Source organism: Saccopteryx leptura, chromosome 1, assembly GCF_036850995.1.
Source record: "Saccopteryx leptura isolate mSacLep1 chromosome 1, mSacLep1_pri_phased_curated, whole genome shotgun sequence".
In the NCBI taxonomy this organism is placed as follows: Eukaryota; Metazoa; Chordata; class Mammalia; order Chiroptera; family Emballonuridae; genus Saccopteryx; species Saccopteryx leptura.
This window is the reverse complement of record NC_089503.1, coordinates 98,714,359-98,742,162: the sequence shown is the minus strand read 5'-3', so window position 1 is coordinate 98,742,162 and position 27,804 is coordinate 98,714,359. Positions and strand designations below refer to the sequence as shown.

The window sequence follows — 27,804 nt, the reverse complement described above, 5'->3', positions numbered from 1 at the left end:
CTCCAGGGACGGAGAATGAAGAGGCAAAGGAAGGTAGGAACTCATGCACAGGTTTAATGAGGCTGGAGCTGGAGCCACAGAAGGAACTGAAGGCAGATGGGCAGTGAGGCCCATCAGTGTGGCAGGGTGCTAAGCAGAAGGGCAGCTGTGAGGCAGTGGGGCAGCAGGAAAGCTGTCTGGGCCCCTGAGCTCAGCCTGTCACCATAGCGGTCCAGGAGCATCAGGGCCACTCCATTGGTCCAGCCAAACCCCTCCTGGAAAGAGGAGTGGCCAATGGGGCAAGACCTCTGGGGAAGGTTCCCAAGTCCTTGTAGGCATATGTGGGAGCTCTCTACCCAGAGGCTCTGGCCCTGCCCAGCCCCACATTACTCCAGTCAGCTCCTCCCTATGCACCCAGTACAATGGGAGGAAACAGGCCTAGAGAGGAAGGACATGGCCAGCTGTGGAGACAGCAGAGCCCCATAATTTCCTGTAGGATGTTGGCCCACTCACCTGAACTTCATACTCGCCTCCACCACCCGGCTGTCCACCGTTGTTGATGTCATACTGGGAACAAGAGGATAAGCTCTGATGTCAGCACATTCCCCAGTCCCCAGACCCAGCCCCCTAGGAGGAGCAGGAAACGGGAGCTCCTTTGGAGGTTTTTTTTTTTTTTTTTTTCTGAAGTGAGAAGTGGGGTAGCAGAGAGACAGACTCGCGCATGTGCTTTGACCAGGATCCACCCGGCATGCCCACCAGGGGGCGAAGCTCTGCCCATCTGGGGCATTGCACCCTTGCAAATGGAGCCATTCTAGTGCCTGAGGCGGAGGCCATGGAGCCGTCCTCAGCTCCTGGGCCAACTTTGCTCTAATGGATCCTTGGCTGCAGGAGGGGAAGAGAGAGGCAGAGAAAAAGGAGATGGGGAAGGGTGGAGAAGCGGATGGGCACTTCTGTATGCCCTGGCAGAGAAACGCACCCAGGACTTTCACATGCCTGGCCGATGCTCTACTGCTAAGGTGCTGGCCAGGGCAATGGGAGCTGCTCTAGTCTGTGGCTCTTAGCCCTGCAGTGATCAAGAATAGCCACTGAGGCCCTGGCCGGTTGGCTCAGCGGTAGAGCGTTGGCCTGGCGTGCAGGAGTCCTGGGTTCGATTCCCAGCCAGGGCACACAGGAGAGGCGCCCATTTGCTCCTCCACCCCTCCCCCTCTCCTTCCTCTCTGTCTCTCTCTTCCCCTCCTGCAGCCGAGGCTCCATTGGAGCAGGGATGGCCGGGGCGCTGGGGATGGCTCTGTGGCCTCTGCCTCAGGCGCTGGAATGGCTCTGAATGCAGCAGAGCGAGGCCCCAGAGGGGCAGGGCATCGCCCCCTGGTGGGCGTGCCGGGTGGGTCCCGTCGGGCGCATGCGGGAGTCTGTCTGACTGCCTCCCCGTTTCCAGCTTCAGAAAAATGAAAAAAAAAAAAAAAAGAATAGCCACTGAGTGATCCCACTGTCCCTGTGCCTGGGGAGGAGGATGGGTGAGACTGGGCTCAGGGCCAGCTCACCTTCTCGTACATGGCTGACTTTCTGGAGTAGACGTCAAAGTTGGTTCGGATCCAATTCTGTGCCAGCTGGAACGCCACTTTCTGGGTCCTGGGTGAAGGAGACTTGGCCAGACCTAGACCCAAGACAAGACCCTTAATGTCCAGAGCCGGCATCCCTGGGGGACCAGAGGCCTGAGCCTAACTCTTCTCAAGGAGGGATAGAGGCCCAGGCCCTACCACCTCCTTCCAGGAACCACTGTGAACCTGCTCTAATCCAGGCTGAGTCTGGAGAGAAGAGGGCTGATTCCCCTGACAGGTGTGTGACAATAATGTTCGTTGAGTAAGGGGCTGAGAGGGCAGAGGAGTCAGAGTGAGGCAGCCATGGCCTTTGTTCACACCTCCCCAGCACCAGGGAGAAAACCCTCTACATCCGCAGGGATAAGGTCCTGGGATAGGCTCCAAACCTGCCGCATACCTCTGATGACCAGGTCCTGTAGGGGGGCCCAGGCATTGGGGAAGTCCCACTGCTGGCCCGTGTTCCTGAGAGAGGTTGGGATTCCATGTTGGTAGGTCAGGATCTGGTTGTCCTGGAATGTTCCAGACATTACTCTGACTGTGGGTGGGGGCTGGGAGTGAGCCAGGAGGCAGGGCCCTCCTAAAGCCAGATGTCCCTTTCCTGGGCCTCTCTTCTCGGCTCACTTCTGCCCCCTGGTGGCTTCAGCGGAACCCTCCGGTGAAGATACAGGCCGGAGTGGCTGCCACTTGCCAGAGGTCTCTGCTCAGAGTCAGGGAGGTGGCAAGAGGTGCTGCCTGCCCCAGTTACCAGCGGGCCCCGCTGCCCCTCACCTCCAGGTATTTCAGAGCCTTGTCCAAGACAGCTGGGTCGGAGAAGCAGCCAGCCCAGAGAGGAGTGAGGTTGGATGGGTAAAACTCTTGGTTCTTCTTTCCGTTTTCAAGGTCGTAGTCAAACCAAGCACCTTTCTCCTCATCCCACAGAATGGCCTTCATGGCGGCCAAGCGCTGTTCCCGCAAGTTTCTGTACTTTGTGGCTTGAGCGTCATTCCCTGGGTGACACTGCCTTTAGGCTGAGCAATCAGGACTCTGGCCCTTGGGCCACGTGAACTTCCAGAGGTCTACTGCTTTGGCCTCCTCCTGTTGTTATGCTCTCAGCCTAAGGGGACATGCCCACCTGGAGCCCACCACATTCCAGGCCTCCAGGACCCAGAACTCCCTGAGCAAATGGCCTTGGTGGCTCCCAGGAGCTGCCCTGACCTGTTTCCTGGGCTCTCCCATGGGGGCTCTGGCTGCATGGATTCCCTAGCTCTGAGGGCTCCGAGGGCTGCTGTTTTGGGAGTAAAGATGAAGGGAGTTGGGATGTGTGGATGAGGGTGACCTTTCCTAGGCCCCAGGAGGCCTCCCGGTAAGCAAAGGAGGGGAGTGAAGATGAGGGTGTGGGCCATGGTACTGCAGCCTGCTCCACCAGGGTCGGTGTGGAGCTGGCTGAGAAGCTGGAGGCCCTTTACCCACGGTCCTATTCCGGCTCTATTGCCAAGGCTGCGGCAGGGACCGAAGCTGTACCCCCACACCCCTTCCCTCTACCGCTGGCCTGCTCACCCAAGCTGGTGTAGAATTTGCTCATTAGCTCCTCTGCTTGGCATAGGAAGGCATTAAGGTCAACAGGCACGAATTTGCTGGTTCGGATGCTGCTAAGTAAGTCCGGGTTTAGGCCTCCGATGAACCAGCGTGAAGAGAAGTCCCAGCCAGACTCGGCACCAGCCTTGAGCTCAGCCAGCAGAGCCTCCCGGCCCCCTGTGAGGACAGCCAGCAGCAGGGGCCCGGGGCCTGACCCTACTGCAGGCACCCACCCCACCACATCCCTCCTGCTGTTGCAGCTCACCTTCTGGCACAGTGTTTGCCAGCTCTGCATCTTTGCTGTAGGACTCTGGTCTGGAAGAGGAGATGGGCGGTGTGGCAGTGGGAGCTCTGAGCCCCCTGTGCCTATGCTGGAGGCTGAGCCATGTTGACTGAGGGAACTTGGGCCCCATAACCCTGGATTGCCCGTGGCTATCAGTCTTATGTGGGAGAGGTGGGGTTAAGTCACTTGCCCTTGTGCCCTGGGGCCTGGTTACACTTGAACTAGAATAACTAGACACGAGATTGAGCAGCTTTCCCCGCGGTTCCTACCTGGGTCCCCCGTAAGGGACATAGTAGCGATTCAGCACATAGCTCTTTCCCCACAAGCTCACAGAGATGTTCTTGTTCTCAGTCCAGAAGGCCAATTCCAAGGCTAGGGTCCCAATGTTGTCCCTGGGGTAGAGCCGGCCCCCACCTCAACCAAGGCACACCTCCCCGTTCCCACCCTGTGAAGTCTCAGGTGTGGGGACCCTGCAGGGCAGCACGGGTGGGGTGCCCACCGTAGGAAGGCAGTGTCATTGGTGTGAGTCACGTAGCGGTCCATCATGAGGGTCAGGAGTGGGGGCTGGCTGCGCTGCAGGTAGTACACGCGGGCCCCGTTAGGAACATGACCATAGCTGCCAAGAAGGGGGTCCGCTGACATGCCTCTGCCCCTCCCCCACCCGCCCCTAGAGCCAGGCAAATCCAGCTCCAGGCCCGAGGCCCCTGCATCACCGCCTCTGGGCTGTGGGGTGCTGGGCCCCCTCTTACATTTGCACCAGGTCCAGGAAGTTCTGCAGCATGCCCTTCACCGTCTGGGCCATCTCAGAGAGGAGCAGACCCTCCATCACCCAGTAGGAGTCCCTGGGGGAGGACACAGCTCAGGCATCCCAATCAGGCACCCCCCACCCGAGCCCCCTGCTCAGGCCGCCCCACTGACTCTGGGCTCCCTACCACCCCCACTCCTGTAGCTCCTGGCTGCTCACCAGTAGTAGAACTCGAGAAAGCGCCCGCCAGGCACAATGAAGGGGTGTTGTGAGTAGATCAGAGAGAAACGGTCGGGGTGCTGGAGGACCTCTGGCTTCACCTGGAACCAGGAGAAAAGGCACAGGGAGCCCAGACTGCACACTGCTTTCCCACAGCCTGGAGGCTGGAAGGGGCTGGGGTGGAGGAGGGCCTGCCAGCTGCAGGTTTTGGAGCCAGGCAGCCCAGGCTTGGGCTCTGCTCTGCTGCCGCTGGCCCTGGCAGCTCACTCAAGGACTGGCCACTGGGAGCCCGGGACGCTGCCTCCCACATGCGGGCCTCTGGAGTCCGTCCTGGCTGTGCTCAATAGTGTAGGAGCCCCGCCACTCAGCCTGGCACCAGCAGGTGCTCACCAAGCAGTGGCCACTACCAGGACCCAGTCCCCTTGGCCCCCCGAATCTCTGCGACCACCACCACCAAGCCAGGCCCAGAGACTCAGGGCCCCCGTCTCTGGCCCAGGACGCTCTCCCAGAGAGGCAGATGTGGGTGAAGGCGGCCAAGGCAGAGTAAGACAGGACCAGGTAGGGTTTGCTATGTGTCCGCTCAGGGATTTTCTTTGCTCCTTCTGCACGAGTGAGTGTGGTTTAGTGGGAAAGGGGCTCTGAGGGGGCAGTGGAATGGGGGGCGGGTTCCTGTGGGGGCTGGCTGAGGGAGCTGCCTGCAGCAGCAAAGGAGCCTGGAGCACCACTCTGCCTGTGGGGGCCAGGGCCCTGGGGCTGGGTGGGAGGACAGGTGCTGTGCAGCCTTGGGCAAATCACTGCCCTCTCTGAGCCTCAGACAGAGAGGAAGTACCAACAAGGACTATTTTGGTCACAGGGTTGGGCCACAATCAGCAGGGGCAATGATCATTCCTGAGTAGAGAGAGGTGTGGTCTGAGGGGCTGAGGGAAGAGAGTCCACAGGAGAGAGCACCTTTACCCAGTGGTGATAGAGCAGAAAATGGCAGCCCGGAGGAAGCAGGACAGGCTGGGTTTGCCTGGGGGGAGGTTGGGAGGGCTTCAGGGAGAAGTTGAAGAGTTAGAAGTAGATATTCCCCTTTCTGCTTCCTCTCAGAATTTTTTTTTAGAGAGTTTCTGTTCAAGGACCCAGTGTTTGGGAGGTTGTGTTCTGAGGAGATGAGTTTCAGTCTGTGCTCTAGGGGCCGGGTGGGCACCAGGCTGGCAAGTCCCTCTTTCAGCTCCATTCCCCTTGGTCAGGCCCAGGACACCGATACCTTCTTTCCCAGCTTCCTCCAGAGCTGGTGCAACTGCCCTGCCCATGCTCGCAGCTTGGAGTCGGAGATCTTCTGGAGGAACCGGGGGCTGGAAGGACAGCACTCCACAGGGTTCATGGAGGCCGCCCTGTGGGGGGGCCCTCACCCGTTTCCTGTCCAGGGTTGTACCTGTCCTTCCAGTCTTCAGGTGCCCAGGGCTCTAGCTCCTGCCCCACGGTTCGGAAGTGTTCTTGCAGGAAAGCCTGCAGCTGCTGCTGGGGGATACTGTGGTTGTGGGTGTTCGCCAGCTTGTTGAAGCGCTGCAGGACTTGGTCTGGGAAACAGGCAGCAGGGAGGGGTCAGTGGAACCCCAAGAGCCGCTCTCTGATCAGAGGCCTCTCCCTGCCTGGTCTTGCTCCTGCCATCTTTGGTGGAAGATTCAGGAGAAGGTGGGGCCCCAAGCACCTCACCTGGAGCTGAGGACAGTGGCATGTCCACAAACTGCTTGTCATCCTTGTAGAGCTTGGCCATCTGAACTTGGTGCAGGAGCTCCCCAAAGCAGTAAATCTGGCTGCAGAGAAAATTGGGGAGTCAAGCCACACCATTAGGGGAGAAGAAATACAGCGGTCCCTCATCTATCATGGGGGTTAGGTTCCAGAACCCCCTGCAATAGGTGAAAATTCATGAAGTAGCGACCTTATATTTATTTTATTTTATTTTATTTTATTTTATTTTTTGTATATTTCTGAAGCTGGAAACGGGGAGGCAGTCAGACAGACTCCCGCATGCGCCCGACCGGGATCCACCCGGCACGCCCACCAGGGGGCGACGCTCTGCCCATCCGGGGCATCGCTCTGTTGCGACCAGAGCCAGTCTAGCCCCTGAGGCAGAGGCCATGGAGCCATCCTCAGCGCCCAGGCCAACATTGCTCCAATGGAGCCTCGGCTGCGGGAGGGGAAGAGCGAGACAGAGAGGAAGGAGAGGGGGAGGGGTGGAGAAGCAGATGGGCGCTTCTCCTGTGTGCCCTGGCCGGGAATCGAACCCGGGACTCCTGCATGCCAGGCCAACGCTCCACCACTGAGCCAACCGGCCAGGGCCTATTTTATTATTTACATATATTTTAAGGCTTTATATCCATTTAATATTCTTTTTATATGTTTTAATTAATATATTTTATATTTTTATATTGTTTTCAAATTTTTTGGCTAGAAAATGCTTATTTTAATGAAAAAATAATTAAAATAATAAATATACAAAAATACCTATATACCACAAAATTCCACAATATAGCAAAAAATCCACGATACAAAGTGAGATATATACAATTTACAAATTTGTGATACACCCCTGGCCGGTTGGCTCAGTGGTAGAGCGTCAGCCTGGCATGCAGGTTCGATTCCCGGCCAAGGCACACAGGAGAAGCACCCATCTGCTTCTCCACCCCCCCCTCCTTCCTCTCTGTCTCTCTCTTCCCCTCCCGCAGCCGAGGCTCCATTGGAGCAAAGTTGGCCTGGGCGCTGAGGATGGTTCCATGGTCTCTGCCTCAGGCGCCAGAATGGCTCTGGTCACAACAGAGCGACGCCCCAGATGGGCAGAGCATCGCCCCCTGGTGGGCATGCTGGTGGATCCCTGTCGGGCGCATGTGGGAGTCTGTCTGACTGCCTCCCCGTTTCCAGCTTCAGAAAAATACAAAAAAAAAAAAAAAAAATTTGTGATACAGTGAGTCTGCGAAAAGTAAACTGCAATATGGTAAGGGACAATTGTACTAGAGTCAGGGAATATTTCCTGGACTGGACAAGGGCTGTGTGTGAGCCCGTGTGCGTGTGCACGTGCACATGTATGCATGTATACATGTGTGGTAGGGTTTATGGGTGGTGCTGGCATATAGGGTTGAGAGAAGTAAGAGGGCCTTCTTGCAGTAAAGGACCTAAACCATTTCCTGAGTCCACACTAGTTGTTAATTTGAAACAGTATAGTGGCCCTGGCCAGTTGGCTCAGCAGTAAAGTTTTGGCCCGGCATGTGGAAGTTCCGGTTTGATTCCTGGGCAGGGCACACAGGAAGAGCAACCATCTGCTTCTCCACCCCTCCCCCTCTTCCTTCTCTGTCTCTTCTTCTCCCACAGCTATAGCTCAAATGATTCAAGCAAGTTGGCCTCAGGTACTGAGGGTGGCTCCATGGCCTCACCTCAGGTGCTAGAATAGCTCAGTTGCTGAGCAACGGAGCAATGCCCCAGATGGGCAGAGTATCGCTGGATAGGGTGTTTGCCAGGTGGATCCTGGTTGGGGAGCATATGGCAATCTGTCTTTCTGCCTCCCTGCTTCTCACTTAATAATAATGATAATAATAATAACAACAACAACAGTAACAGTATACACACCTGATGGGCAAAATGAGATTACCACTTTACTCAGTGACATATTAGAATAGGATGGACCAATTCTCTATACAGTTGCCGGGTATGAACCTGATCAGAGGGCTTGTGGCAAAAGCCTGTGAGTTGCACTCAGTGGCAATCGCTGAGATTTTTTTTTCTTTGTGACAGAGACAGAGAGAGGGATAGATAGGGACAGATAGGCAGGAAGGGAGAGAGATGAGAAGCATCAATTCTTCGTTGCGGCACTTTAGTTGTTCATTGATTGCTTTCTCATATGTACATTGACTGGGGGGGGGGGTTCCAGCAGAGTGAGTGACCCGTTGCTCAAGCCAGTGACCTTGGGCTCAAGCCAATGACCTTGAGGCTCAAGCCAACAACCATGGGGTCATGTTTATGATACCACAGTCAAGCCAGCGACCCCGTGCTCAAGCTGGATGAGCCCGCACTCAAGCCTGTGACCTCGGGGTTTCAAATGTGGGTCCTTCGTGTCCCAGCCCTCTGCTCTATCCACTGCTCCACCACCTGGTCAGGTCGTCGCTGAGATTTTTCTTTTCTTTTTTTTTGTATTTTTCTGAAGCTGGAAACGGGGAGAGACAGTCAGACAGGCTCCCGCATGCGCCCGACCGGGATCCACCCGGCACGCCCACCAGGGGGCGACACTTTGCCCACCAGGGGGCGATGCTCTGCCCCTCTGGGGCATCGCACTGTTGCGACCAGAGCCACGCTAGCACCTGGGGCAGAGGCCAAGGAGCCATCCCCAGTGCCCGGGCCATCTTTGCTCCAATGGAGCCTCAGCTGCGGGAGGGGAAGAGAGAGACAGAGAGGAAGGAGAGGGGGAGGGGTGGAAAAGCAGATGGGTGCTTCTCCTGTGTGCCCTGGCCGGGAATCGAACCCGGGACTCCTGCACGCCAGGCTGACGTTCCACCACTGAGCCAACCGGCCAGGGCCTCGCTGAGATTTTTAAACTAGAAAGTTCCCAGATGTACTGTATAATATATACCCCTTGGGAGATAAGCACCAGCTTGCTATTGGGTGTTTATTGAAACCACCTCTATGACTGAAGGACATAAAATATTCCTGAAACCTAAACACCCACTGTGTCTTTGGTGATGTCAGGGGAACACTCTGATAAGAAAGCAGAGTCCCAAAGGGTTCCTTAATAAAACTGAATGTGGAATATGCTGCTTGGGGAATGGAAGGAGGCACATAGAGCAGCTGGCTTCTTCTGAGACGTTGGAAGGAGGTGCCCTGTGAAAAGCTTTTTATTGACCAACAAAAAGCTACTTGGTTTCCCAATGGTACTTCGAAAGGACAGTATCTTGTTTGGAAGACTACCACACTCTGATTGACTGATGGAAAGCTCTGGCAAACGTGAAACCAGACCTGCTCAGTGGACCGAAATGCCTGCTGTTTCCTTTGCAGTGAGGGAGGAATTGAACAATCAAAACACCTACATTTGAGTTTTTATTGACTCATGGGCAGTGGTCAATGGCCTGGCAAATGGGCTGTGAAAAGCTCAACTATAAAGCAATGTCTGTATGGGGTATAGGAGTTTAAGAGGCACATTAAAGTAGCTTCACATACCTGGTTGTATAAGAAAAAGCTTGAAATACTATAAAATGCTATATAAGAACAGAAGATACTGTACCAATTTGGACAGCTCCTAGTTCCTCCAACAATGGGCTGAGAGGTGTCATGCCAAATGGACATGTCGGGTTGCATATAGGCTCAGAGTGCTGGCTTGGTAGAGAATTGGAAGAGGCAACGGAAACATCTGTAGTCCAAAATGGGCAGGGATAAGACTATGAAGGGCTGGCTTACACAACTTCACAAGTGAGTGCTCCCAACATGATGGAGTCAAGACAGGGTCCCTATTAGATAGATTCCCTTGTTTTTTGGGGAGACCTGTGGAGAGGAGTGGTAGACTATTCTTTCCTACATCATCTTTTTTAAAAAAAATATTTTATTCATTGATTTTACAGAGAGAGAGGAGAGAGAGGAGGCGGGGGGGGGGGGGCAGCGAGGAGCTTCAACTCATAGTTGCTTCACTTTAGTTGCTCATTGCTTGCTTGTTGCTTGTCATATGTGCCTTGACTGGACAAGCCCAGGGTTTTGAGCCAGCAGCAACATCAGCGTTAGGAACTCTATCCACTGCACCACCACAGGTCAAGCTATCACATCATCTTGACTTACTTTTCTTCTACCTGATACAGTGGTCCCCAGGACCAGGACTATAGCAACAAGTGCCAGAAGAGAGATGATCCTTAAGCAAGAAAATGCAACAATACCGTTAAACCTTTATGTCAGAACTCTTGAGGGCCCGATGGTTGTGCCTACACCCCATCCGGCTAAATTGGGCTGTCCTTGAATGCAGCCGCATTGTCTAGTAGTAGGACTAGCCACTCATTCAGGACCTGTGTAACTCTAGCCTATCTGAATAGGAGGCACTCACGAAGGGAACACTCTTGAGATTGGCATTGCCGCATGCAAGCTGGACCAGCACAGAGGCCAGACCTAATGATTCCCTGCAAAGGTGGAAAGGTTTAGTAAAAACCAACGACCACACCTGCCTTTGGAAGCTGACAAGGCTCAGTGGAGGCCTGCAAACCTGAGTGGCACTTCTCTGGGAGATATTTTCATGAGCTGGACTGATTGTTGACAACTAAAAGAAAGTTTGCGACTATGCCAGTGTCTTTTGACTCTAAGTTTTCAGGTTGTACATATTATGAAGGATCTCGTTTGGGAAGGAATTTCTGGAAACTATTCCCCACAGGATCTTTGGATGGTGTGGTTTACAACTCCTGGCAGACTACTCGCTCTGTAACTATAATAAAAATGCATATTCTTTTTTTTCTTTCTTTTTTTTTTTTTTTTTTACAGAGGCAGAGATAGACAGGGACAGACAGACAGGAACGGAGAGAGACGAGAAGCATCAATTATCAGTTTCTCGTTGCGCGTTGCGACTTCTTAGTTGTTCATTGATTGCTTTCTCACATGTGCCTTGACCGTGGGCCTTCAGCAGACCGAGTAACCCCCTGCTGGAGCCAGCGACCTTGGGTCCAAGCTGGTGAGCTCTTTTCTCAAGCCAGATGAGCCCGCGCTCAAGCTGGCGACCTCGGGGTCTCGAACCTGGGTCCTTCCGTATCCCAGTCCGACGCTCTATCCACTGCACCACCACCTGGTCAGGCTCGCTCTGTAACTATAAATCTTGATAATAAAATGCTCACAAAGGTCTCTGATTTTAATGGATGAAATATAGCAGTGGCACTGCCAGTGTGCCACAGTGTGTGCTATATGCACAAATGCACATAACCTTTGTTTTTGTGGATAGACAGCTGTTAAACAGAATAGGAAAAAAATGAGTCATTATGGGATTAAAGCAGTAAGCATCACATGGTACATCCAAATCTGCTGGAGTTCAGCTCTAAGATGAGGGAGGTTATGAGATGCCTTAATGGCAGCCTCAAAATAAATTACATCTAGGTGTGACTACCATTTATCTCACCTTAGATGGAGGACCTACGAGTTCTCGGTATAAAACACGTATGATAACTGCAGTTGGCCTTTTGTCCACAATAACAACAACATGCATGGTGGGTTAGACAAACTGGCCCATTAGACAGAACAGGGCTTTGGAGAATTTGGTCACCCATTGTGGAACAAACTGAATTTTCTTTTAATGAGGACAGACATTCAGAGGACATACATTTATTAACAAGAATAAGCAGGTTAGAAGGAGCTCTCTCCCAGGAGGAAAGTAAAAGATGGGAGCCAGTTTGGGTCAGGCCAAGGCAAGAATTAATGCTACAGAATACTGGGTATGGCATTGGAAAAAGGTTTGTGCCCTTGCCCAACAGGTCCTCTTGACTATCCTAATGCTGCTCGGAGGGCAAAGTAGTCATGGGGCAATGGTCCTCCATACTGGCTGCTAAGACTTAAAGAGCTATTCCTATGGGAACATTATGAACCTATGAAACTGTGCCAGTTCTCTGGGACACTTGTGTTTCACACTGATGCACTGTTATTGCCCTTGCTCCGAGAATAGGTCAGAATAGACAAACCCCGAAGTACAATGTTCAGGGATAGAAACTATTCTGAATACCACCTGTGCCCTCCCTTAGGAAGGAGGTGGGCCCTGTGATGTAACAGTAGAAATCAGGCTCAGTACCAGCTCTTTTTTGCCTCCAACTGACTTGGAACCCAAAAAAGCAAATAACAACTACATATCATGGCCTCTTTTCCATAATCATATTCGGTATGAGTAAGGTTTGATTCCACTGAGAAGGCATAGAAAAATATCTCTGTAATTTTTACAGATTTGTTCTGTACTGAAACTAAATTGTACTATAGTCATACTAGAATATGGTGTAACACTGGTATTGCTAGTAAATTCAACTACCTTATGCAAATATGCTAATAATGATCTTGATAATGAAATATATTAGAATCTGAGTTAAAACTTCCTCAGAATATAGTAACAATGGAAAATTACTGGCTTGAGGAAAATCTGGATTTAGCTAATTTCCATGCTAAGTAGTTCTGCACATGTTTATTAAAAGATATAAATAGTGGCAGATCAAGGAGGGAAATGAGTAATTTAAATTAGAACAAAAATATGAGAATGTATGTAAAGGCTTTATAAGCCAGATTAGCTGTTTCCTTAAATCTGTCCCTAGTTTGTACTGGCTCCTTCAAATGTTAGGCATAGTCATACTGATACTATTGCTATCTCTATTATATAACCGCTACACTAAATGCAGGTGCCCATACAAATATGATGGTTTTCTGTAAGAAAGCCTAGGCCAAGGGCCAAAAGGTGATGGATGGAATTCAATTCTGACTCTAACCACCTGGAGTTAGTGCAGCCTCCATAATCCATAAGCTTAAAGGCACATTTTCTAATAAAACTACCCTCAGTTTGTTCATTTTCACAAGACATATATGTTGAGTTCTGTGGTCTCTCTCCATGAAATCAGGATGCATTATCCTCCTGGCACATCTTCAGCAATCGGGAATCTCCACTGAGCTTTGGTGTCCAGTGGGTCTCATTACATAGGCATGATTGGTTGAATCATTGGCCACATGATTGAATTCAGTCTTCAGCCCCCCTCTCCTCCTGATATCATGTGGCTCAAAGCCCCAATCCTGTAATAACATGGTCTTTCTGGCACAGCCTGTCCCCATCATGAGTCAGCTCATTAGCAGGACTTCTCTAGCCCTTCCTCACGAAGAGTCACCTTATTAAAATAAACTATCAGAGACCACTCTGAATACCAAAGACACTCCGAATACTTGGGAAATTCCAAGAGCTTAGAGGTTACATCTCAGAAAACCAGGTAAAAGGACAAATTCTTTGTTATACAACAGGCCACCCCCTTAGTCATGGGTCTTTTAAATCAGTGTTTTACAACTGGTCTTCCAGAAAAATTTGTGCTAGTCTTCAAAAGAGTTAACCACCCTGATGTTGAAAAACACTGCCTTAAATGAAAACAATCATACTTGTTTGAGCATCTACATTTGGTTGGTGTAGTATTTATGTTAACAGATAAAGCAATAGTTGCTTTTCCACATGAATATACCTAGCATTTAGAGCTAGAATAGGGTAGTAATAGCAGGCTTTTAACTCAATTTCCTAATACATTTGGCCATCAATATTAATATTATAATTTATCTGATCAACATTGCAGCATAGGTAAATGTGGTACTCTTGAATCTTCCTACAACCACAACAAAACTACAACTAAACTATAGAACAACTAGAACAACCCATCATTCACCATCTGAAATCTAGCTGAACAGAGTCCTACAACTAAAGATATAAAGAAGCAGCCACATTGAGACTGGTTGGAGGGGCAGAGATGTGGAACAGGCTGGTCCCACATTCATGTGTGGTAGATGAAAATTGGAAGGGATATCTCAGCTGTGGAGGTCCCACACATTCTGATGTGCCAGCAGAATTGAGGGGTACCAGACTCACACCAGGATCCCCAGCCCAAGTTTCCATTGCTAAGAAATGAAATCCCCATAAATTCTGACTGTAAAAACCAGTGGGGATTGTGGCTGAGTGAGAGGGAGGGCTGCTGAGTCCCAGGCGTTCCTCTTAAAGGGCCCACACATGTACATACTTGGACTCACTCACTTTGAGTTCTGGTGCTAGGGCACTAGGGACACATGGGGAGAAACTGAGTTGTCTGGTATTGAGGTGACAGCTAGAAGGCTGAAGTTTCTCCCAGACAGAAGTGCTGGCAGAGGCCATTGTTTTTTTTTCCTGGGCCCTTTCCTCCAGAACCAGCAGGCAAGAGTCATATCTAAGTCTCCATTAATCTGGCTGACACAGTTCGCCCTGCCCTGGTAATTCCCTGAAACTGGACCCCACCCAACTTTCGTGCCCAACCCAGTCCATTTCCAGTGGTTCTTCCATACAAACGGTCTGTATTAACTCATACTTCAGACTTTCCTAAAATCCTTCAAACAAACAGCATCTGGCTTCAGCATGCCTTGTACTTCTTGCTAAGTGGCCCAGGCCCAGCACTAGTAGCAGCCGCCCTTGGTTCACAGCTTGGTCTCTCCTGGACACCTTTAAGTTCAGCACAAGTAGCAGCCATCTGAAGATTGCTTTGGAACTCATTTTGGGTGGTCTTGTGCAGAGTATAGTTGGCAACTGACCTTGGCTTGTACCTCCTTGGAGACCCCAGAACTAGCCCACTTGGTAGACAGCTTTAGACCATGTCTAAGCACCACCCAACCATCTCTACAAGTATACTTAAGAGTCAGACTCAGCAGGTACTAGAGCCCCACTGAAGTAAGTCCTGCTCCATGGGATTGGCCCTTACACAGCTGATCCTTCATGGTGGTTGCAGCCAGTTCTCAAAGCCAATTGGCTTGGGGGCAAAGCCCTCCCATTGATGTGCCAACAGCAATCAAGGCTCAACTACAATAGGAGGGTGCACACAGCCAACACGGAAGTGCATCTAGAGTGCCCAGTGTCAGTGAACCCTACAGGACACCTACTATATAAGGCCACTCTACCAAGCCCATGAGGTATAACAGCTCTACCTCATACATAGAAACAAACACAGGGAGGCAGCCAAAATGGGGAGACAAAGAAATGCATCCTAAATGAAAGAAGAGAACAAAACTCTAGAAAAAGAACTAAATAAAAAGGAAACAAGCAATCTACTAGATGCAGAATTCAAAATACTGGTTATAAGAGTGTTCAGTGAACTCAGGGGAAGAGTAGATGAAATTAGAAGTTTAACAAAGAGATAGGAAACATAAAAACAGAACTAGAAATCATAAAAAAGAACCAGTCAGAAATGAAGAATACACTAACTGAAATGAGGAATTCAGTACAGGGGCCTGGCTTGTGATGGCACAGTAGATAGAGCATCAACTTGGAATGCTGAGGTTGCCAGTTTGAAACCTTAGGCTTGCCCAGTTAAGGCTCATGTGATAAGCAATCAATGAACAACTAAAGTGAAGCAAGTGTAAACTGATACTTTTCATTCCTTTCCCCTCTCTCTGTAAAATCAAATAAAATCTTAAAAAGAAAAAAAAAAGAATACATTATAGGGAAGCAAGTGTAGAGTAAATAAAGCAGAGGATCAAAACAGAGAGTTGGAAGATAAGGAAGCAGAACACACCCAATCAGAACAGTAAAAAGAAAAAAAGAATTAAAAAAATAATGAGGACAGTATAAGGAGCCTCTGGGACACCTTCAAGTGTACCAAAATTTGCATCATGAAGGAGCCAGAAGGAGATGAGAGAGAGCAACAAATTGTTTCTATGTGAAAAAATGACAGGAAATTTCTCTAACTTGGTGAAGAAAATAGACATGCAAGTACAGGAAGTACAGAGAGTCCCAAACAAAATGAACCCAAAGAGACCCACACCAAGACACATCATAATTAAAATGCCAAAGGTTAAAGACAAAGAGAAACTCTTAAAAGCAGCTAGTTCCTTACAAGGAAGCTCCCATAAGACTGTCAGGTGATTTCTTTTTTTTTTTTTTTGTATTTTTCTGAAGCTGGAAATGGGGAGAGACAGTCAGACAGACTCCGGCATGTGCCGGACCGGGATCCACCCAGCACGCCCACCAGGGGTGCCGCTCTGCCCACCAGGGGGCGATGCTCTGCCCCTCTGTGGCATCGCTCTGCCGCGACCAGAGCCACTCTAACGCCTGGGGCAGAGGCCAAGGAGCCATCACCAGCACCCGGGCCATCTTTGCTCCAATGGAGCCTTGGCTGCGGGAGGGGAAGAGAGAGACAGAGAGGAAGGGGGGGGCGTGGAGAAGCAAATGGGCGCTTCTCCTATGTGCCCTGGCCGGGAATCGAACCCGGGTCCCCCGCACGCCAGGCCGATGCTCTACCACTGAGCCAACTGGCCAAGGCCTGTCAGCTGATTTCTTAACAGAAACTTTGAAGGCCAGAAGGTATTGGCAAGAAATATTCAAAGTGATGAAAAGCAAGGACCTACAACCAGTATCACTCTATCTAGCAAAGCTGTCATTTAGACTCAAAGGACAGATAAAAAAGTTTCTCAGACAAGAAAAACCTAAAGGAGTTCATCACCACCAAACCAGTATTACAGGAAATGTTAAAGGGTCTTCTTTAAGAAGAAGATGAAGAAAAAAAAGATAACTATATGAACAATAAAATAGCAATAAATACATATCTATCAACAATTACTATAAATGCAAATGGATTAAACGCTCCATCAAAAGGCGTATGGAGGCTCAATGGATAATAAAACAAGACCCTGACATATGTTATCTACAAGAGACCCACTTCAGATGGAAAGACACACACAGACTGAAAGTAAAAGGATGGATATTTCATGAAAATGGAAAAAAACCCACAAAAGCTTGGGTAGCAATATTTACATCAGACAATATATCATAGGTTTAAAAACAAAATAAGTGAACGAGCAGGACATAACAGACTCATTGATACAGAGAATAGTTTAACAGTATCCAGATAGGAGGGGGTAGGAGAATGGGTGAAAAAGGTGAAGGTTAAGAAGTACAAATTGGCCCTGGCCGGTAGCTCAGTGGCAGAGCGTCGGCCTGGCGTGCGGGAGTCCCGGGTTCGATTCCTGGCCAGGGCACACAGGAGAAGCGCCCATCTGCTTCTCCACCCCTCCCCCTCTCCTTCCTCTCTGTCTCTCTCTTCCCCTCCCGCAGCCAAGGCTCCATTGGAGCAAAAAGATGGCCTGGGCGCTGGGGATGGCTCCTTGACCTCTGCCTCAGGCACTAGACTGGCTCTGGTCGCAACAGAGCGACGCCCCGGATGGGCAGAGCATCGCCCTGGTGGGCATGCTGGGTGGATCCCGATCGGGCACATGCGGGAGTCTGTCTGACTGCCTCCCCATTTCCAGCTTCAGAAAAAATACAAAAAATAAAAAATAAGAAGTACAAATTGGTAGTTACAGAATAGTCATGGGGATGTAAAGTCTAGCATAGGATATATAAAAAATAATATTGTAATAACTATGTACGGTGTCAGATGGTTACTAGATTTATCGGAGTGATATAATGTCTAGTCACTGGGTTGAACACCTAAAACTAATACAATATTGTATGTTAACTGTAATTAAAAAATAAAAAAAGAAATATCACCAACAATATCAGTGTTTAACATATAGTACTATGGTAGATATAACCTAGAAAGGGAATCAAGAGATGTTGGCACATTATTAGAAGCCCATACAGTCTTTAATAATTAGTCTAGTTCAGCCCTGGCCGGTTGGCTCAGTGGTAGAGCGTTGGCCTAGCGTGCAGAAGTCCCGGGTTCGATTCCCGGCCAGGGCACACAGGGGAGGTGCCCATCTGCTTCTCCACCCCCCAACTCCTTCCTCTCTGTCTCTCTCTTCCCCTCCCGCAGCCGAGGCTCCATTGGAGCAAAGATGGCCCAGGTGCTGGGGATGGCTCCTTGGCCTCTGCCCCAGGCGCTAGAGTGGCTCTGGTTGCAGCAGAGCGACGCCCCGGAGGGGCAGAGCATCGCCCCCTGGTGGGCAGAGCATCGCCCCCTGGTGGGCAGAGCGTCACCCCCTGGTGGGCGTGCCAGGTGGATCCCGGTCGGGCGCATGCGGGAGTCTGTCTGACTGTCTCTCCCCGTTTCCAGCTTCAGAAAAATACAAAAAAAAAAAAAATAATAAATAAATAAAATAATTAGTCTAGTTCATAATCATATCATATGACCAAAATGTTTCCCAGGGGGAGGCTCAGGTTTGCAGGTTTCCATTCAATCTTGTCAGGTTCCAAAGTAGGAGTGACCTCAGCCCTTTCAGACATCTGTTATAACTAAGAGGTAATATCATTTCTATGTGTTACTATAATAGTGAATTTCCTTCATTGCATTTATTATTAGTCATTTATTTATTTCTTTACCCTCAACTACTATTTTCTTTCTCTCCATTTATAACCAAACTTTTTCACCTTTAGAAAAGACATTAGATTTGAGCACTGTGCTGGTCCAGCTTGCCAGCAGCAATGCTGGTCTAGCATATGCCTCCCCTTAGTCATATAGGCTAGGGTTACACTGGTCCAGACTGAGTGGGCTATTCCTATCACTAGGTAATGAAGCTGCACTAACTGATGGCCCAATTTAGCCAGATGGGGTGTAGGCACAACCTGCCCCATCAGGCCCTCAAGAATTCTGACATTGCCTGACCAAGCAGTGGCGCAGTGAATAGAGCATCAGACTGGAATGCAGAGGACCCAGGTTTGAGATCCCAACGTCGCCAGCTTGAGCACGGGCTCATCTGGTCTGAGCAAGGCTCACCAGCTTGAGCCCAAGGTTGCTGGCTCGAGCAAGGGGTCACTCAGTCTGCTGTAGCCCCCCAGTCGAGGCACGTATGAGAAAGCAATCAATGAACAACTAAGGAGGTTAAGGAGCTGCAATGAAGAATCGATACTTCTCATCTCTCTCCCTTCCTGTCTGTCATCTGTCCCTATCTGACTCTCTCTGTCTCTGTTACAAAAAAAAAAAAAAAATTCTGACATCAAGGTTTAAAGCAGGGGTCAGGAACCTATGGCTTGCAAGCCACATGTGGCTCTTTTGATGGCTGCTGCATCTGGCTCGCAGACAAATCTTTAATAAAAAAAAAAAATAACGTTAAAAATATAAAACATTCTCATGTATTACAATCCATTCATTTCTTACCGCTTATGTTCATGGTTGCAGGTGGCTGGAGCCAATCACAGCTGTCCTCTGGGACAACACCACATTTTTATTGGATAATGCCTAACATACACAGGTCGTTGTATGGCTCTCATGGAATTACATTTTAAAATATGTGGCGTTCATGGCTCTCTCAGCCAAAAAGTTTCCCGACCCCTGGTTTAAAGGTATAGTTACATTTTCTTGTTTAGGGATCATGCCTCTTCTGGCACTCGTAGTTGCAGTTCTGGCACTGGGTACCACTGAATCAGGTAGAAAAAATAAAGTTGAAGTGATGTGGGAAGAAAGAAAAAAGTGTCATTGTACCATGATCTTCTTCCCCTGGGAAGAATTGTATAGTTACATCTTCTCCACCCTGTTTCCTAGATTCCCTTAGGAAAGCAGAGGGATCTATCTAGTAGGAACGCTCCCTTGTCTCCCTCATGTTGAGTGTGAGCACACAGTTGCAAAGTATGGTAAGCCAGCCCTTTACACCTGTATGTCTCCCTGTTTTAGACAACCAAATAATTTTTTTTGTGTGAGAGAGAGAGACAGGAAGGGAGAGAGTGAGAAGCATCAATTCGTAGTTGTTTTCATGTTAGTTGTATGTTGATTGCTTCTTGTATGTGCCTTGACCAAGGTGAGCCAGTGTCCCCTTTTCAAACCAGTGACCCAAGGCTTTTTTATGTCAGTGACCTTTGGGCTCAAGCTGGCAAGCTTTGGGATCGTGTGGATGATCCCCCGCTCAAGCCAGTGACCCCATGTTGATGAGCCCGTGATCAGAATCAACAACCTTCGGGCTTCAAACCAGTAACCTCAGCATTCTGGGTAGATGCTTTATCCATTGCGCCACCACTGGTCAGATGTAGAAAACCAGTGTTTTAACTGCTCATTCCAATTCTCTACCATGACATTACCATTATTTCCCCCTGTATAAGATGCTCCCATGTAGAAGACGCACCTTAATTTTGGGGCCCAAAATTTGGGGAAAACATGTATTACATAAAGTTATTGAACTCAAGTTTTATTCATCTACAACAATGAGCGCAAAAACAAGTACAAAAAAGCAGGAAATGCAAGTTAAAAAATCTATAACCACTGTATAAAACACACCCAGTATTTAGACCTCAAATTTTTCCAAAAAATGTGCATTTTATGCACAGGGAAATACGGTACTCTGAGGATGAAAGTGTGTTTCTTGGCCTGAGGAAATGTAACTCAGTGGTCCAAATTGTCGCACAGTATCTTTTGTTCTGGTCCTTTCATAATATGTATATTTTGAGCATTTGTGTCTACCACTGGGTATGCAAAGCCCAGTCCAGAGTAGGTGTCTGCTGCTGTCAGGACTCACTGGCAGCCACTGAGTCTTCCAACATCAGTCTAACTTGCCAACTACATGCATGTCCTTTCCTCGAGGGAATCTGTCTGACAGCCATCTGTAGTCCGTCTCTCTTGTTGGCAGACAGAACAGTTCTCACTAGCATTTTGTGCCTCAGAGAGTGCAAATGGGATATATTGAGATCCAGCCCATCTCTGCACTGCTGCAGCCTCTCAATGTCCGTTTAGCTCAGGAACCCAACTGGCCCCCTCACGTGAGTACGCTGGGGTACCCACTTGCTGGCTCCAGTTACATTCTGATTAAGGAATAGGGTTCTCTTAATAGGCATCAGTGTCTTCTACTTTATTGTACCCCTACAATTCCCATAGTGATTTCCACAGGACTGTGGCTTATACAGGTATTGATTTTATAGATAGATTTCCCACTGTCCTTCTACTTGACCACATAGCCACTAGTGTGGGATTCAGCTCACCACGCAATTTGGTTTTATTATCTTTAATCAGAGTGGCAGTTTTCCAAACAATACACTATCTATTCACCTTGGCATTACCATTCATAAACCAAGCAGCTTTTTTCCTTGGTTAATTGAGAGCTGATTATAGGGCACTAAGTGGCAAGAGGGTCTGGCAGCTACTCAGGTGATTTCAGGTTCAGTCCTGGGGAAAAGAGTAGCAGCTGTTGAATACACTGAGTAGCTGCATGCTCCCCTAGTAGCACATCCTGCATAAGCCATTTCAACTTGATCACAGAACTCTTTGGGCACTGCCCTACCTCTAAGAGTATTTCTCCAATATTCCCTAAGATATGACGGGTATTCCAGGGTTCAAGGTTATGTTCTTCTGTCGTGGGGGCAGTTTCGATCAATGTCTTATAGCATGCTAATAATTGCCTCTCAAATGGGAGTTCTCTAGTCCAAAGTCTCAGCAGTCATGCCGAAAGGTGCCCAAAGCTTTTTGCTCTATGCCCCAGTCTGTGCTCCACAGGAGACTATGATCTGTGTGGACTTGGGCAGACTTATTGGTTATCATTTGCAATGTTCAGTTAATATTGCTTGATGGGCAGATTTATATGCCCTTTTAAAAATTATTATTATTATAGAGTACTAGATAGTGGAAACAGTCCCTGGTCAGACACAATATTCATCCTTGTAACACATTCAGGTAAAATAGATGCAAGCATATGAGTGGACAAAATGAGCAGAGGTTAGAGAAGTTTCTTGGACTCTGTGACATGAGAACCCCGTGAACTGTGGCTCCTAAAGCCACTAGGGACACCCTAATAGGGATAGAGTCAGACTGAGAGAATAATGAAATGCAAGTGTTGATAGGATTAAGATGAACATGCAAATGATAACTGGTTTGTTTAAACAGGCTTTATGTCAAAGGGTTGTTCCTCCTTCACCCAGAAGTTTCATGGGAATGGATGTTATGTCTGACTGGGGGGCATTTCCCCTTCCCAGTACTGTAGAACCAAAACCTGTTGGTGAAGTTCTAATGGGGTCACGGTTCAAAGTGCCAGGGTTGCTGGAACTAAGGGGAAAGTTGGGATGAAAATTGGTATGTTTGAACACTTTTGATGTGAACCTGCCCGGGCCATCAATCTTTATCTGGATTAAGTTTTAGAATCAGTGCCCCTGCTGACTGGAGGCCAGGTTTCTCATTGTCATCTTTGCCTTGCCATTTTTCCAAATTCTACCAAAGTAGGGAGAATTAAGCAGATTCATTTAGGGCTCTTCCATTTTGAGGGGTTCCCATTGGTCCACTCAACCTCTAAGAGAGTTGCATTAAGATCTTTGTTTTGGGCCCTGGCCGGCCCAAACAATGGTTAGAGCGTCAGCCCAGCATTATGGATGTCCCAAGTTCAATTCCCACTCAGGGCACACAAGAGAAGCAACCATCTGATTCTCCCCTCTCTCTCTTCCCCTTCTCTCCCTATTCCTCTCCTGCAGTCAGTGGCTTCATTGGTTCGAGTGTGGCCCTGAGCGTTGAGGATAGCTCGGTTGGTCAGAGCGCGTTAGCCTCAGGCACTAAAAAATAGCTCAGTACTTGAGCATTGGCTCCAGACGGGGTTGCCAGGTAGATCCCAGTCAGCATGCATGCGGGAGTCTGCCTATCTCCCCTCCTCTCACCTTAAAAAAGAAAAAAAAAATCTTTGTTTTTACCCTATCAACAGTTGCTTTATTCATCCCACTTCTTAGTAACTGCTTAAAGATTTCCACTCTGCTAGCTTGAGTCCCTTGACTCTCTGCTTTCTCTTCCCATTTTGTTTTGCCATCTGTATTTGCTTTATTCACTCCATTTCTTTTTTTAAAAAAAATTTTATTTACAGAGACAGAGGGAGAGTCAGAGAGAGGGATAGATAGGGACAGACAGACAGGAACGAAGAGAGATGAGAAGCATCAATCATTAGTTTTTCGTTGCGACACCTTAGTTGTTCATTGATTGCTTTCTCTTATGTGCCTTGATCGTGGGGCTTCAGCAGACCTAGTAACCCCTTGCTTGAGCCAGCGACCTTGGGTTCAAGCTGGTGAGCTTTTGCTCAAACCAGATGAGTCCGCACTCAAGCTGGCGACCTCGGGGTCTCAAACCTGGGTCCTCTGCATCCCGGTCCAACACTCTATCCACTGCACCACACCTGGTCAGGCTTCACTCCATTTCTTAATGATCGTTTAAAGAGGTATCCCTCTTGAGATGAGTCCATTAAATATCTCCTTTGTTTATCCCAGCGATTTTTAGCCGGTGTGCTGCAAGAATTTTTAAAACATGCAATGCCTGGCCCTGGCCAGTTAGCTCAGTTGGATATGAGCGTCATCCTAAAACGATAAGGTTGCGGATTTGGTCCCCGGTCAGGGCACACACGGAAGCAACCAAGGAATGAACAACTGAGTGGAACAACAAATGAATGCTCCCCTTCCCTCTTGCCCATCTCTCTCTTCCTCTCTCTCTGTCTCTCTAAAAATCAATAAAAATTAAGACCTGGTTGCATAGCTCATTTGGTTAAAGCATTGTCCCTAAGCATGGAAGTTGCTAGTTCGATACCAATCTCTCTCAAAAAAGAAAAAAAACCAATATAATACCTGACTATTTAGTCAGGGGCACTGACCTCTTTCCTCTTAGATTGTGAAACAAACAATAGCCATCTGGTGTGAATGAATCAAAATTATACCTATTGTTTTTTTGTCAGATGGGCAAAAAATAAATTTCTTGGTGAGCTGCAGAATTTTTGAATTAGTTTCTGTGTGTCATGAGATGAAAAAAGTTGAAAATCACTGGTCTATCCCATTCTCTTGGGAATCTTCTTTGTTATTTGTTGTCTCCGAATAATTTTTCCTTAGGCTAGTGGCTGTGCCTCCAGCCTGCCCAAATGGGGATCTGCCCCGGCACGTCCCTGTGGCAGGGGCTCTGCAGTGAGAAGCTGTATTTTGGACTGACCAGAATCTCATTTGGCCCATGTCTGGCTTTCATTTCTGCTATTATAGGTAACAGTAACCAAGGAACTGTTCTTGAAAATTTCTTCTCATTACTTTACATTTCCTTGTGCATCCAGGGAACTGACACCTCAGGAGTTGGGTCCATTATCTATAAATTCCATTGGTAACTTTTGCCTTTATTAACAGTTGCTGTTCCAAACCATGGGTGACCCCGTGGCCATCCAGGAGTGAGAGGATCCTCATCCTCTGCCTTTTCATCATGCTTTCCCCAAGCCACGTGTCTCAGTGAGTTGAGGTCATCCTAGTAGATCACATTTTCCGACACCAACTACAATTTCGCAGTATAATTCTGGCGCTAACCAGTCAGCTCAGGTACCACCACCAGATCAAGGGCACAGTCCCCAGTGTGACTGCCAGTCAGCTCAGGTACCACCACCAGGTCAAGGGCACAGTCCCCAGTGTGACTGCCAGTCAGCTCAGGTACCACCACCAGGTCAAGAGCACAGTCCCCAGTATGACTGCCAGTCAGCTCAGGTACCACCACCAGGTCAAGGGCACAGTCCCCAGTGTGACTGCCAGTCAGCTCAGGTACCACCACCAGGTCAAGAGCACAGTCCCCAGTATGACTGCCAGTCAGCTCAGGTACCACCACCAGGTCAAGGGCACAGTCCCCAGTGTAACTGCCAGTCAGCTCAGGTACCACCACCAGGTCAAGGGCACAGTCCCCAGTATGACTGCCCTCACTCCAGACACCCACTGTAAGTTCAGGGGGTCCCCAAGCTACCCCCACTTCTGACCAGTGGGCTACAAACTCAGGAGTTCACACAAACCCCTCAGATTATTTTGTTCTGCTAGATGTGTCTTTGTTTAACTGGGGCCTTGGGCTTTGCCAGATACATCAAGCTAACGATATGGTTTATGGTGGGGGGCAAGGGCCACCCAGTGTCACTTTCTTTAGAGACTTGGAGACGGAGTAACTAAGGTCAGGTGTGTGGGTACTCCGTTCCCCTGTTACTGGTCCCAATAAGAACCCTAGACAACAAGGCACAGGTGAGCTTCCAGGTTGCTATACTTGATGTGTATTGTCACACATTGTTGCTGGAAAAATCAGGTGCTGTCTGTACAAATCTACTGGGGGAAACAACTGGAAGCTTGCATTCCTTCTCTCCTGTACTCTGCCCCATAACGTGCCTTTTCCCTTTCCTAATTTTGATCTGTATCCTTTTGCTGTAATAAACCATAACTGTGGATATAACCATGCAGTGAGTACTATGAAATCCCTGAAGCTAAGGGTGATCTGAGGGACTCCCAGTAGTCTTGTTTCTGCACTTTTGGTGACCAACCTAACACTTGACAAAACACTTGATCACACAGCCTTTCTAAAATCCCTATTACAACTGCTCAGGACAAAATTTATGAATGATCCCAGATGTGTCCTTTCTTTTTATATTCCACAATCAGTCATCAGCAAGTCCAATCAGTTCAACCTTTAAAATATGTCTCATATTGAAACAGTACTCACCTTTCTTGTCTTATCACTGAAGCTTAAGCCCTGGTCCCCTCTTCCTTAGGGCCCTCTATTTCCTCAAGTCTATTCCCATTTCTGTTCCAACCACACAGGCCCTCTTCCTGGTCCTTGAGCAGTGACCTCAGGACCCTTGAGCAGTACCCATGCAGTACCCATGCCTGAACTCTTCCCCTGGATCTGCACAGAGATGGCTCCTTCCACAGTTCTGCTCCAACATCACCTCCTCAGAGACACTTCCCCCCTTCTTCCTATCTGAAACACACTCTACTCACCCCCATGAACAGTTCCCTAACTTCATTCTACTTTTCACTGTACTTCTATTATTACGTAGCTTTTATTATTACTCTTCTAGTTTATTAGTTAACATCAGTGAAGGCAGGGAACTCATTTTTCTAGTTCACTGCTGCAGTGTAAGAGGCATAGTGAGAGCTCATAGATCCATGCTGAACGAAGAGTGGATGGCACCCTGGGAGTCTGGGAGTCTGGGAGGCAGGACAGGCCACTTACCTCTATTATTTGGAAATGGAAACTATGGCCCTGGAAAGCAGTTTGACTTGTCCTTTCTTTTTGGTTGTTTGTTTTTTTAGCGAGAGAGTGAGAGAGAAAGAAACAGGAAGGGAGAGAGATGAGAAGCATCAACTCGTAGCTGCGTCAATTTCTTTGTTCATTGCTTCTCATACACGCCTTGACTTGGGGCATGTATGAGACTTGGGGCTGCAGTCAAATGAGCAAGCTCAGCTGAGCCAGTGACCCTTTGCTCAAGCCAGCAACCTTGGGGTCATGTCTATGATCCCACGCTCAAGCTGGTGACCTTGAGGTTTCAAATATGGGACCTCAGTGTCCCAGGTCAACACTCTATCCACTGCGCCACCACTGGTGAGGCTTGACTTGTCCTTTGTAACAGAGGTCAGAGGTTAAACCCAGGAGCTTGCACCCTCTCACGTCAAGGCTAGGGAAACTGGGCAGAACGTTTCCTAGAACAATCCTGAGGACAGCCCTGCACAGTTCAAAGAGTACCTTGGGGGAGGGTGTAGGAACGAGGGCTGGGCCAGCAGCCTCCTTGAACAAGCATAGGCCAGCCCCAGGCAGCATCCTTCCCGACAAGGGAGCTCAGTGCCCACCAGAGAGCCTGTCACAGCAAGGAAACTGAATTTCCTTTCCTTCCTGATTCCCTCTGAAGATCTGACCCCTAGTGCTTGAGATCGCATCTCAGCCTTTCGAACCTCGGCCTCCCTGCGCCATCCCCCGCTGCCTTCCCCTCTCCTACCTCTCGCAGGGCGGGGGCAGGGCCTCCTGGGACCCCAGTCCCAGCCCCAGCAGAAGCAGCAGGCAGAGCTCCCAGGTCCCCTCAGTCATGATGGTTGTGGCTGCAGCCAAATGAGCAAGTTCAGGCAATGCCTGCTTGCTGAGTTGCAGCTGGGCTTGCTGGCCCAGCCAGGGCTGCCAAAGTCCACATGTGAGGCGTGGCCACTCAAGGGGCATGTGTGCCTGGCTTACCTACATGTGACCTGCTTGCCACTTCTGCTCTGGGCTCATGGAGGCTCCTCCCTTCCACACAACCTTGAGCTTTTTCTCCTCTTGTACTCAACCTCAGCTGGTACCACCTGCTCAGGCCCCTCCCTCAGGGTCACATAGTTGGGGAGTGGGGATAGGAGAATGGACATCTGAGTGCAAGGGACATAATGAGATCACACATCTCATCTATGACTCAGATGTCAGTTGCTTGGGTGGCCCCAAAATCACCACCTCAGAAGATTACCGTTGCTTTAACATTTCAAACAAAATAGCTCAAGACTCTGTGCCAGGTGTAGTGTGAACGTCAATTATCTACAAGAAATGTGCGGCCCTGGTTGGGTCGCACAGTGGATAGAGTGTTGTCTCTATGTGCTGGGGTCGTGGTTTAATCTCTGGTCAGGGCACATACAAGAAGCAATCAATGAGTGCACAATTAATGGAACAACTAAGTGAACAATGAGTTGATGCTTCTTTCTCTCTCTCTGCCTTCCCCTGCCTCTCTTTCTTCCTTTCTCTCTCAAATCAGTGGAAAACTTGAGAGAGAGAGAGAGAGAGAGAGAGATGTTATGGAAGAGCAGGAGAACACAACTATCCCCTCTGAGGAAGTCAGGAAGACCCAACATACTAGGGGCATACTCAATGGGTCTTCAAGATGACGTAGGAGTTTGCCAAAGGAAAGGGCTGGAGACCATTCCAGTGTATGCAGAGCACACTGTTCAGGAAACATGAGAAGCTCAGCCTGGTCAGAGAGGACTTGGGGTTGGTGTGTCTGTGTGTTGGGGGGGGGACAGGGCTAGAGGAACCTGTGGGCACCAGCCTGTAACAGCCTTGGCCAAGCTGAGGAGGCAACAG

General features: G+C 49.0%; 1 protein-coding gene across 1 annotated transcript; it reads right to left on the bottom strand.

Annotated features, from left to right (window-relative positions):
* Window positions 1–41: 41 nt before the first annotated feature.
* On the bottom strand, window positions 42–26,880 carry LOC136397611 (trehalase-like). The gene is made up of 15 exons (XM_066372128.1): window positions 26,705–26,880; window positions 6,077–6,177; window positions 5,796–5,940; window positions 5,628–5,715; window positions 4,379–4,479; window positions 4,164–4,256; window positions 3,914–4,030; window positions 3,684–3,806; window positions 3,397–3,446; window positions 3,114–3,308; window positions 2,346–2,563; window positions 1,975–2,086; window positions 1,521–1,633; window positions 493–546; window positions 42–254 (listed from the first exon to the last, which is right to left on the bottom strand). Exons 1-15 carry the CDS (start codon window positions 26,791–26,793, stop codon window positions 114–116), a joined length of 1,740 nt encoding a protein of 579 aa, XP_066228225.1. The 5' UTR covers window positions 26,794–26,880; the 3' UTR covers window positions 42–113.
* Between the last annotated feature and the right edge of the window lie 924 nt (window positions 26,881–27,804).